Source organism: Pelodiscus sinensis, chromosome 1 (assembly GCF_049634645.1).
Source record: "Pelodiscus sinensis isolate JC-2024 chromosome 1, ASM4963464v1, whole genome shotgun sequence".
Taxonomy (NCBI): Eukaryota; Metazoa; Chordata; order Testudines; family Trionychidae; genus Pelodiscus; species Pelodiscus sinensis.
This window is the reverse complement of record NC_134711.1, coordinates 63,197,024-63,209,665: the sequence shown is the minus strand read 5'-3', so window position 1 is coordinate 63,209,665 and position 12,642 is coordinate 63,197,024. Positions and strand designations below refer to the sequence as shown.

General features: G+C 40.7%; 1 protein-coding gene across 3 annotated transcripts in view; it reads left to right on the top strand.

The window, feature by feature from the left end:
- Positions 1 to 10,443, top strand: part of MDM1 (Mdm1 nuclear protein) — a 43,915-nt gene extending 33,472 nt beyond the window's left edge. For all 3 annotated transcript variants that reach the window (XM_075931414.1, XM_075931421.1, XM_075931428.1), the window contains 5 exons: positions 3,143 to 3,282; positions 3,384 to 3,508; positions 5,586 to 5,835; positions 7,275 to 7,343; positions 9,324 to 10,443. In XM_075931414.1, coding sequence (XP_075787529.1) covers positions 3,143 to 3,282; positions 3,384 to 3,508; positions 5,586 to 5,835; positions 7,275 to 7,343; positions 9,324 to 9,433 — 694 coding nt within the window. In that variant the 3' untranslated portion in view covers positions 9,434 to 10,443. The remainder of the gene's footprint in view (positions 1 to 3,142; positions 3,283 to 3,383; positions 3,509 to 5,585; positions 5,836 to 7,274; positions 7,344 to 9,323) is intronic.
- The last annotated feature ends 2,199 nt before the right edge of the window (positions 10,444 to 12,642 follow it).

The following is a 12,642-nucleotide window of genomic DNA, read 5'->3' as shown; positions in this document are numbered from 1 at the left end:
TTAGACCAACTGACATTAACTGAGATTTTACAATGTATTCATCTCAATTGAAAAAAAACTTGCCTGCACTAATGTGAAGGGTGAAACTGAGATCTGGACTGCAGCACATAGGCTAGGTCTGGTTCAAAGGCAGTGGTTTTGATGCGCAAAATGTCACACAGGTGAGAGTCACTTAGTCTTGTCCTCACGTGGTTCTTGTTAAAGTTCATAGCAGAGAATGTCTTCTCACACATATATGTTGAGCCAAACAAGCTCAGCATTTTCTTAGCCAATGTTCGAATCTCTTGAACCGGCTCTTATCCAGTTGGCGGTAAAAGTTCACAAGAGAGAGCTGTTGGTGACGACTGCGTAACTCGCTGTCACAATGCAGCTCAATGAGCTCGAGCTGCAGCTGATCTGGAGCATCATCGGGGTCAACAGAGAATGGAGAGGAGAAAAGGCTGATCTCCTTTTCAATAGCTGCAAAATCCTGAAAGCGCCGTTTAAACTCCCCAGCCAGAGATGCGATGTCTGCTGCATACCTGCTCGTTTGCGCACTGATATTGTCCTGTGGAAAACTGTTCATTATTTCCTGCAACGCTGAAAAATGTATAGTATTGGGCTGTGTCATTTCATCGTCCACCCCTCTCATAAAAATCAGACAACTGCCTTATGAAAAGTTGCAGCTTTGTCCCAAAGGCTTTGAGGTGTGAATAAAGCTGGTTCACTGCTGCATCTTTCCCCTGAAGACTCGTGTTCAGTACATTCAGATGCTTTGTTATGTCAATTAGAAACCCCAAATCAACCAGCCAAATAGGATCAGATAGTTCTCGCATTGGTTGTCCCTTTGTTTCCAAGAATTCTCCGATTTCCTTTCTGAGAGAGTAGAAACGCTGCAGTGCAGACCCCCGACTGAGCCATCTTACATCGTTGTGATATAAAACATCTTCGTATTCAGCCTGTATGACCAGTAGAAACTGTTTAAACTGGTGGTGGCACAGGGCTTTAGAGCGAATAAAATTAATAGTCTTTAGCACCGGTTTCATAACATAATCATATTTGAGATGTTTAGCACAGAGAACTTGTTGATGAATGATACAATGGAGTTTAATAGCTTTGCCTCCTTCTTCGATCACCTTGTTACAGATTAGGGTTGATAATCCACTTCGTTCACCAACCATGGCAGGTGCCCCATCAGTAATAATCCCAGTAACTTTGTTCCAAGGCAGTTTCATGTCATCTATGGCAGAACTACAGAAACAAATAAATCTTTTCCTCTTGTTTGGTCCGTAAGGCTCTGGAGGTCAAGTATCTCTTCAGTCACATTCATTTCATCGTCCACCCCTCTTATAAAAATCAGCAACTGAGCTGTGTCAGATAGGTCCGTGCTTTCATCACAGGCTATTGAAAAGAAGTCAAAATCCACTCCTTTGGACGTCAACTGTCTCTTAATATCTGATGAAATCTCTTCAATTCTCGGTGCTACAGTGTTACAAGCCAGGCAAATGTTGGCAAACTGTTGCTTCTTCTCGGGACAGATATTCTCAACCATTTTCATAACGCATTCTTTGATAAAGTCACCCTCAGCAAAAGATTTGCAATTTTTAGCAATTAACGTTGCCACCTCATAGCTCGCCCTTGTGGCATTTTCATTTGACTCACGGGCTCTTGTGAAAAATTGCTGTTGTGACATTAAAACAGCTTCAAGTTGCTTCAACTTTTCACTGCGGTCGCGCCCTGTTAGCTTGTCATATGTGCTATGTCTCGACTGGTAGTGTCTCTTGACATTAAATTCCTTATAAACAGCCAGAGTCTCTTGGCATATCAGACAAACACAGTGATTCCGTATTTCAGTGAAGAAATATTCCACTTTCCACCTGTCCTGGAAGCGGCGGCCCTCACTGTCAACTTTCCTTCTCTTATTTACAGTCGCCATTTTTGATATTGACCAGAAGGGGAAGGGATCATGTGAGCGCAGTGCCAGTGGTTTTGGTCTAAGTGTGTTCATCCGAGCACTAATACACTGCCCAACAAGAATTCTCTTGCCTTTGTGGCTGTGTGTGGTGAAGAGTCTAAGGATGAGCTCGGGCGTGTTCGCAGCTCCACGTGCCCGAGCCTGCCAGGAAGCTGACAGCGCGCAGTGCCAATCACAGGTACTGAGACATTTCCCGATCTCTGCAGCTGCGGACTGGGAAAATGTCTCAGTACCTGTGATTAGCGCTGTGCGCTGTCAGCTTCCCGGCGGGTTCGGGTACGTGGAGCTGCGAACACGCCCGAGCTCATCCTTAGTCGTGAGTGGCGCTCGGGGATTCGTTGGGGGCTGTGACGGGGAGGTCCGTCCCCGCACTCTCAGCCCCAAGGCGGAGGACCCGCGGGGTTGGAGGCGGGCGGAGAGCGCAGGGCACGCCGGCATCACGGCGGCCCGGGGGCAGGGCGAACCCGCAGCCAAGCGGGGGAGCAGGGCTGCGGACGTGCCCTACAGGGCAGGCTCTAGGACCGCGGAGGCCACGGGTGGCGGTGGCGGCAGCGCGGCCAGAAGCGGCACACTGGGCGCGCCAGTTCAAAAGAGTGCCGGGGAGCCAGGAGAGAGGGAGGAAGCGGGGGTGAGGGCGGGTGGAGTTCTCCCTCTCCCCACAGGCAGCTCCAGGCGGGCAGCGGCCGGGGGATGCAACCCCGAACCGAGGAGCACGGCAGGCCGACCCCGAGGGCGGCGGAACCGGGACGGCGGAGTGGGCCCAGCGGGACGGAGTGAGGCCGGCCGGACTGGACGCCCTAGGGCCGAGCTCGGGTGAGGGCGTTCCGAGCCCGACGGCCGGGGTAGTCAGGCGGAGCGCAGGGGGCCCCCGAAACTAAAGGACCGGAGGAGGGAGCTACCTTCCCCCGGCGGACTTTACAGGACTGAGACTGGGGCGGGCAAGAGGCGAGAGACGAGCTGGGGGAGCACGTCTCGCCACAGGGGCCATAAAAGATAGATATTACCAAATTACCTGTGGGGCCATATTAAACCAGAACACGGGCCGCAGTTGGCCCGCGGTCCGGACTTTGGACATGCCTGCCTTAGAGAGACTAAATCACATGCCCAAGGTTACATAGGAAATCTGTGGTGGCACAGGGACTGATGCCAGAGCCCTAACCACTAGACCATGCTTCCTCATTTTTGCAGAGAAAATGCCTTGCTACTGAATCCTTCAGCAGATTCTTCTTCAGTATCATCAGGAAAAGGTGGCAGGCTTCCTACTCCAAAGTTGAAAACACTTGGTGGAGCTCAAAGAACTCATCATGATCTTACCACGCCAGCTGTTGGTAAAATATTTAAAATGAAAAGCAACATTCTGAGGAAATTCATGAATTCATTTATGAAAAATGTTTAATGTAACGAAGTATTTTATCTTCTGCTACTTTAGGAGGTGCAGTTTTAGTGTCTCCCTCTAAAATGAAGTCTTCATCTCCACAGCAGAGAAAGAAGAAGTCTTTAGAAACACACTATTCTACATCTAAAGAAGCTTCAAGGGAAAGAAAACCCAGAAGGGTGAGGAAAAAACGAGCATTTGTCAATATGCACTATAGAAAGATGCAGATATGATATCCTTTATATCAATTAGAATAATTGTTTTAACCCTATTTAAGACTTGACATGTTCCCATATAAAATTTTCAATGTCATCTGTGATTGAAATGCTGGTAATTATATTTTTTTGGTAAAGCAATGGAAACTAAAGGACTGTGGAAGGGAATGCTGCATTATCTCCCATATATATTTCTGCATTAAACTGTGTGGAGTCCAGAGGAAAGCCTGCTGCAAAGATCACTTGATATCCCTACTACCTTTATCATGGCTCACTCCTGAAGTTATGCAGAGCTCCAAATTTCATGCTTTGGGTCAGGATACACGCCACATGAGCATCACTTCTCCCCTTCCATTGTGTTTGGAATTTTGTGCTTTATTTTACCTTAGATTTGATTTATCTGTACCTCCTAGCATAGGGGTCAAACAGATACTAAGACAGTACTTAGTTTCATGGATCTTCATGGCTTATAGATTCTAAGGGCAGAAAGGACCACTATGGTCATGTAATCTGGCCTCCTACGTACCAGGGCACAGTATTTCCCAGAATTAATTTATTCCTGTTTGAACAAAGGCTAATCTTCTGGAGAAATATTCATTCTGCCAGTGATGGAGAATCAACTACAACCCTTGGTAGGTTTTTCTAATGGTTAATTACCCTCGCTCTTAAAAATGTACGTTTTATTTTCAATATGAGTTTGTCTAGCGTCACATTCCGGCAATTGAATTTTCTTATACTTTTGTATTCTAGAGCCTATTATATTTTTGTTCTTATATCCGTGTAAGTGCTTCTTAATGCTGATGATTTCAACCTTTAGCTTTGTCTTTGTTAAGATAAATAGATTGAGTTCTTGCTTTCAATAGCCTTCACAGTACATAGTTGCATCACTTCACAAACAGGTGTGTGGTCTCAATTTCTAAATATGCATAGGAGTACATTGCAGATTTCCCTTAGTCTAGTAGGATATATAGTAAAAAGCAGGAACACTAACTGCATTTTTTTTTAAATTCAAAGTTCAACTTTTGCCCTGGGTAATAAGCCTCAGATCTGAAATGACAAGGCATCTGTAATTATCTTATGTCTTTAGCTTTCCTATTTGCCCACTAAACATATTTGCAATAATAAGTCCTTATCTTTTTATATTCTACACTGTTTTCCCTCATGGAAATAAAATATAGGTTATTCCCTTTATTTAGGTTTTTGCTCAGTATCTAATAGTTGGTATTTTAATTGTGCCATAGATATTAATAGATCCTGTCTCCCAATTTCTTGGTTGGGATACCTATGATCCTGTCACTGTAGCAAATATTCCTGATTGGATGAGTGTTACAATCATCTTTTAGCTGCTGTCTGCCTTTTAATAGAGTTTTAAATCTTTTAGGGGTCTTGTGACTAAGTTTCTTCTGTTTTATTGTTGTAAGAGTCAGCCCACTTTTCAGAGTCGTACATTGACTTTTAGTATTAACGATACTGAGCAATTTATAAACATAAATTTTCACAAAGCTTCTCTGAGATAACTGAGTATTGATCTCCATATTAATCTTATAGTCCCATTTTGAAGCTGGGGAATCAAATCACAAAGATTGTGACCTCAAAATTATTGAGAGAGATAAGATTAGAAAATCAGAATTTCAACTACCAGGCTTTATTTCAGTCCATTAATTTATATTGTTTCCATGTATTCCAGGATTCCATGATCATCTCTAGAAGCAGAGAAGTGAATTTTTTTTTCCTTTTCTGACCTGGTATTGTGTATGAATGCACATATGGCAAAATAGTGCAGGCTTAGGCCAAATGAAATTGAGAAAGGAGTGTAATGCTTTTGTACATGTGTAAAGCCTTTTTTGGATCATATTTAGAATATCTGTTGTAATGTGAGCTTTGTTTAACATGCCCCAAAGGCTTAAGTCATTTGCCTTGCTGGCAGCTGCAGCAAGGCAGCCAACACTTACCTTGCCTCTGCACTTGCTATTTGATATAACTCAAACTAATTTGCTGTTTTGTGTATAAACTAACGGAAGCCTTTTCTATGGCATTTCAGTTTGAAGGAGAAGCAGAAGCTGTATCACTACGTGACTCTCCAGCTGCTGGATTGAAAACTTTAGATCCTTTGCCTCTGAGGAAGAATTCTTGGCCTACTATCAATGCTTCTGATGAAAGAGCTTCTCAGACTTCAGCACATTCAACTATAGCTCCTGTGCAGAAATCAGTCAGATGCTCTACTTCCCCCTGCTGGAATCCATCCCGTCGCATTCAAGGGACTCTTAAGGATCCAGAGTTCCAGCATAATGGTACAGGTTTTTTTAAATAGGATTTTTCCATCAACTGAGTTTGTCACAGAATGTGGTAATTGCACGTGTGCAGGTCCCAAAGATTTGTGATTCCAAAAAAGAATGGCTGTGCTAATTGCAAAGAAACTGTTTTCTATCAGCCTGTTTCATCCTGCAAGAACAATCGCATTATTCTACACTTAAATGAGCTACTTTGAGTTATTCTGCTATGGGGAGATTTGGCCTTTCCTTCATGTTTGTTCAATATCTGTCCAATAGTGCTTTCTTGATTTCAGTAAAGAATTATTAGATAATTCAAATAATTGGTTCTGCATAAACAGTTTTGTTATCTCTTCTGTAGGCAGCCAGTGGAAAACCTAGTACATTTCCAGATAGGGTTACCCACATAGATGAGTAATTGGACACGTCCACAACATCATCACACGACTCCACAGTGCATTCTGTATAGGGAGAAGAGGAAAGACAGTAGCCTAGGTGTGATAAAACACTTATTTCCCCCTTTCACTATAGCTTTCCAGGGGGAGTCACAGCTTGAGTCTGTGGTGTTTGTATACCCTTTCATGTGCTGTGGGGCTAGGATGTTCAGGAAAGAGTTGCTGGCAAAGATAAATCTGTCATCATGGTCCCACCAGAGCTATGTTAAAAAGTGTAGTATGGAGACTCAGGGTCTATGTGAGCATGGCCCTGGCCTCTAAAGGATCATCAAAAATCAATGTGGATATTGAGAGAGCTATAGTTTTTTGAGGACACTTGCATGTGAAGGTAGGGAGAAGGAGATAATTCAGCTGTCTCTATCTTTAAAAGGTCTGTTGAAATCTCAACAGCATTTCCTGGTCCCTGTGGGTGTGTGTTTACTGCACAGTAAACCCATGCTCTGACTTGGGTTTGAACCCAAGCCATCCTTCCAGGTCAGTCTCACTCAGGTCAGCAAGTACTGAGGCCTCAGGTCCTAGGACCCTGTTAGTACCCTGGGTCTGAGCCCCAATGCCTGCCGTGACTTTGGTCCAATCCTTGTCATGTTGCAGTGAACGCACTTGAAGGCAAAGACCATAGTCAGAAGGTCTGCAAATCACAGTATGAATGTATTAGAATGGCTTGGACACCTGAGTCCAGTAATTGTAAACTAAGGCTTACAATGCAATGTGGAACGTCAAGGACAGGGTTTTAAGTATCCAGTCCATAAGTGTGGGTGTCTCAAACTCAGGTTTACAATGTAATGTAGACATACTTATTACAGTGGGAGTTGCTATAATGGATGTAAATAAGGGAGTCTGTCCTGTAACTAGCAAGTATGTAGTACCCTAATTAATAGTTAGGCTTTTAGAAGTAATGTAAAAAAACTATTTAGAACATGAAGTGTCATCTCTAGACACTAGATTCTGATGCAGAATCAGCTCTTTTAATGGTATAAAAGTAACACCAGTGGCCTTTTCTTCTAGGGAACATTTCAAGTCCAAAGAAGAGCCATTTCCAGTTACCACTGCAGGAAATAAACTATAATGATGAAGGTATTTTTTTATTCTTAATTATTAAGCCATATGTATATGGATGAATTCTGGCATTATCTGCACCCCAATTGGAGATGGGTGCATACAGGACATAATGCAGCCACCCCAAACATAGCCTCTGAAACCTGTATGCATGCCCAGACCATCAAAAGCAATCCAAATATTTTTTGTGTGCCCAGTAATATGAAAAGTTAAGTACAAACCACTATGAATAAACTGTGAAATATGGTTACAAATGAAACTGATTATAACTGTGGCTCAGTATGGCTAATTTAATGATTTCTTCCAAACTCAAATTTAACTGCCCCTTTCCTTTCCAATTTTCATAAGTCTTTTTTCTTCCAGCCTGGATCACAAGCAAAGTGCAAAAGTACTATGTCTGAGGGTGCTCTGGTATTTTTAATCCAAATAGATAAAATATAGAAGTATCTGTAATTTTATTGGAAATCCTGTTGTCATGAGAATTTGATACAAGCTGTATGTATTCTACAAGAAAACTCAAAATTAAGTATTTGTGCCAGGAGGGACTCTGACCTGATGCACTGCTGTACATCCATTGAGTCATTACAGATTTTGTCACTGCTTTAGCAAGATGGTCACTATCAGTAACTGTCTTGGATTATCAGTTTTCCAGACAAGGAGAACAAATAGTATTGTGAATTTTCAGAGATCAAACAGAAATTGGTACTACACCCTACAATATGCTGTGTTTTCTGCGATTCTAAATTGGATTGTTTAACATGTAGTACCATCTCTAAAGCTTGCCTTAAATCTTTGAAAGACTTTGGTCCAAACATTCTTGAATAGGTTCCTAATTTGCACATACAATTAGCAGTTTGCTCATAAAGGGGATTTTTGTATCTGTATATATAAGCGCTTCAATCTGTTTGTATGCATTTATGCACTTAAAATACCGCCATTTGGGCAAAGTTTTAGTAGCAAAGATGCATCTGGTACAGTGCTGTTATCTAAAATGTGTGGTGAAGTTATGGGATGTTGCAGAGTGCTATTGAATTTCAGATGCTTTCTATAGACATATAGATGCTTTGCTGAGCAATTTGCACTGCCCACATGCTTTCCTGCCAGCTGCAGTGACTAAAATAGAAAAGAATTGCCCTGATCCTCCACTATGACCAAGGAGCACATAATACATCCCAAGATGTGGGAGGATGTGCAAAAGAGATTTAAGCTGTTCTAGACTAGCTGCTTAGCAGCTGATTTCCTGGGGTAACTGAGAGCAGCTTGAAGGCAGCTCTAATTTACACTGGTTGCTATAAATCCCAAGGGACCAATACAGTACCCAGGGATTACTAGAAATGGAGAAGGGGAAAAAGTATAGAAGTTACTATGTCAGTTCTGCAGTACTGGAGGATCATTTTGGGCTGTAAAGATTAGGCACAGTGAATCTAGCTTTTTAAAGAGAGCTCAATGCCAGATTCCCACTGCATTTCATTGAGCATTAAACACCACATTTAAAAATCCTAGTCAGTATGCTTGTAGCTTTCTAATTAGCTTCCCCTACAACAGTAAGGCTAACGATAACATAGAATTAAAAAACAACGAATAGTCTTGCAGCACCTTAAAGACTAACAAAATATGTAGATAAACTTCAACAACAACGGTTTGGTAGCACTTTATAGACTAACAAAACGTAGGGAATCATGAGCTTTCATGGGCACAACCTACTTCTTCAGTTGACTTTCAGATGCTTTCTGTAGACATATAGATGATTTGCTGGGCAACTTGCACTGCCCACACACTTTCCAGACATCTGCAGTGACTAGAATATAAAAGAATTGCCCTGATCCTCCACTGTGATAATGTAGATGTTTGCATTTGATTTTGTAGCATTAATTGTCATAAATTACCTACAAACCTTTGCTTTTGAGGAGTCAGCCACAGCTGCTTTAATTGTTTAGAATTTAACTCTGATTTGTGGATTATTTATAGGTATGTTTTCCTTGTTGCTTGCACTTACAGATGACAGATTGTCCCAGATCTCTGCTCGCTCTGCGGCTTCTAGCTCACTAGCATCTCAGATTCTGGAACGAGCTCAGAAGAGGAAAGAAAATTTCTGGGGCAAGTCGTAGTAGGTTCCACCAGGGAGTTACTGTTTTGTACAAAGATGTATTTTTACTGCACAGTTGTGTACTTGATTTTTGGAAAATTTTATATTTTTGGCCTTGTACGTATTAGTAAGATGGCCTGACATTTGACACTTCAGTTGAAATAGATGGGAGTTCTGTGTACACTGCTTTTTAAAATCTTTCAGTTATGGCATGTCTTGAAATTGAAAGTAATTATTTTTCTATAACTTGCATTTAATTTCTGAAGATGTGTTATTACAAGAATATAGTACATCAAAAACAGTATTTTGGGACGATATCATCATTCACCTACAACTATACCTCAGACATTTGATTTTAAGCATGTCTGTGTTAGCAGATAGTTATGTTAGGTGTTTGCTCATAATCCTGTATGAATTCTGAATATGTACTAACTATTGTCATGATGTCATTTAGTACTATCTAACCTTACTACCAAACCCCCCACATTTAATATTTCAACAAATGTGATGTGAAATATGCAACAAGTGTTGAGGTTTTGATTTGGACTCCAAGATCTTTCTAGTTAAAAAATAAATATTTAAGAAAGCCAAACACTTGTTTTTCATCTAGACTTTGATAGCTTACTGTTTGGGACCACTTTTAGCTATGCCTGGAGTATCCATATGGATGGCTGTATTATTGTCAAGACCAGTGTTTAATGTTGATTTTAGATACTAGGGAAAAATGCCCCTAAATTGCTGGTATTTCAAATACAGGTGTTAAATTACCCCCTAATACTCCCCAATTACCTCTTCATACTCGTAGTTATCTGTTTCTGAGTGAGTGAACAACTGTAATGATGGTCACAGGTAAAACTGATTGTTATTTATTCTGATGGCCTATTTTTTTCTTGTTATTTGACAAAAGCAAGTTAACACGAAGTAGGTGAAAATAATTGCTTAGACATTTTTAAATAAAAATTAAGTTAACGTACTTGTACAATGAAGAATTTGAATTTTGTATACATTTAAAAATAAAAAAAATCAAGTTTACCTTGTTTTCACTCAGTTTAATATGCCCAGCAGAAGGCCAGACCGTCTCGATGGCCTTCTTGAAGACAAGCTGCTGTCACCCTGGAAAAGTCCAGAACTGCTCTTTATAAAAGTTCAGTTACTCATGCACCATAGAAAAGTTGACATTTGGAATCATGATTAACTGGATCCAGAACCAAAACCCATAGTCCAAGTTGAAAGACTGAGACTTCCTTTCAACTGGGCCTTTATAAGCTGGTCTATGTTGGTGTCAGGAATAAGCTCGTCCTACTATAAATAAGAAGTTGGAAAATTGCATGCAACTGTTGACTACAGAAGGGGAGATTGTTAAAAAAGCAGTTTCCTCAGCCGAAAGAGTTCCTTTAGAAATGTTTATTTTTTATCATGCTCTTCATGCCCATTTCATGTGGACTCAGGTGCCATTTAAAATAAGGCTGGTTGGAAATTTTCTAGACTGTTTTTAATGGAAAACTAGTTTCTGATTAAGCAAAATTTTGTTTAAAAGTTTTCCACAGAGTCTTTCCATTTTCTCTCAAATTGGAATGGCTGGAACCAGAAATACTTATCTGGAAATAGTGTTGGGGTGCCTTCTTTGGGCTGAGTTTCCTAGTTGGACTACAGTGGCCGATGATGGATGCACCATGGTCGATGACTCCCATGATGCACTGCTTCCTCTCTCTAAAAGGGTAGATTGTGGTGCTTCATGGGAGATGGAGTCATAGATGAGCCTCTAGAAGAGGCTAGAACTCTCATGAGGTACTATAGCGGCATCTCTACGTAAAAATATTTATACTTTTGGCCAAAATTTTTCAGTTGTCAAACTGCAATTGGAAAAATAAAAATCCAATTTCTATGGAAAATTTAGACAAAATGAATGTCAGAATTTTCCACAAGGTGCTGTTTTTTTTGTCCAACTTTAAAGCATTTGAGAGATTCTTTTTTTGTGTTCTTCAAGGCAGCCATAAAAAGCTCAGTGCACATTTTCTGTCAGTAGACCTGTTTGGATATCACACTAATAATGCAGGCTGATAGTATTTTCCTTCAGTTAACTCCCCAACACATTGCTAAGCAAGGTCTCTCCTGATTTGAAGCAGACTACATATTTGGGCAAGTTTGAAAGGAAAACATACTTATTTGTACTGAGTTACAAATAAAAAACTATTTTGTTGTCCATAACACCCCCAAAGACGACACTCCTATAAGTATAGTCAGAATAATCAGCAGCTCATTTCTTATTATTATTTTATTATTCAGTTTATTACTCTGCACCTAGGTTCTCAGCATGTAGTGTAGTGCTTCATAAAGATTCTGCATGACAGATTACTGTCACTGTAGTAAATCAATCTCCCTCAGAAGTGGTATCTAGGTTTAGACTGGTTTACTACAGCTCTGAGAGGAGTGAAGTTTTCACAGCTCTGAACCATGTAGCTGGGTCAACCTAACTTTACATGGTAGATCAGCTCTTCATGTTGACATTTGTCATTCTCTGATTAGTGCCTCACTGAGATGAATAGGGTAATTGCAGTGTAGGCATTGATTCAGGCTGTCACACTACATTAGTTAACTTTCTAAGCTGAAAGAGTATTGTAATGCCAGAACCAGACATTTTGAAAATTTAGATGCAAAATTATAATTCTGAAGCAGCAAGTAAATTGTGCAGTAAAGTTCTCAGCCATAGACTATCCATTACACTATCTATATTAAGTTACTGCTGCCTATGTATTATAGTTGCAAGAAGATGGATGATTAGCAAGTAGCTTGGTTGTCTCAATCACTGGATTTCTCAGTTATTCACAAATCCCTCTCTCTCCACATTGTCTAAGCATGGTTTGGAATTACTGCACCCTGACAGATATGTAGGTATGCTGGGCAGGAAAAGTGTTAACTGGTTCCATCTATTCCTTCTGTGGGAGCTGTAATTCTATAATGCTAGCTATGTTATCCAGGAAAATAAGCTACTTGAAAAAGAGTTTTGGTAACAGGGTCTCCTTTGAAAATAGGCAACTTCGTTGCTTGACATCAAATTATTAGAGTTACCTAAATCCCCGGATTTCTGCTTCATGCTCGGCATTTGAGTATCTCAGCTGTTTGTAGAATGTGATTAAAATATAGGCAAAGAGTCCAAGTCGTCATTAAATGGAAGTTTTGCTGTTAAGTGGGTTAGCCAAGTTTTAACAGGGTAGACTGGAACAAAATAAT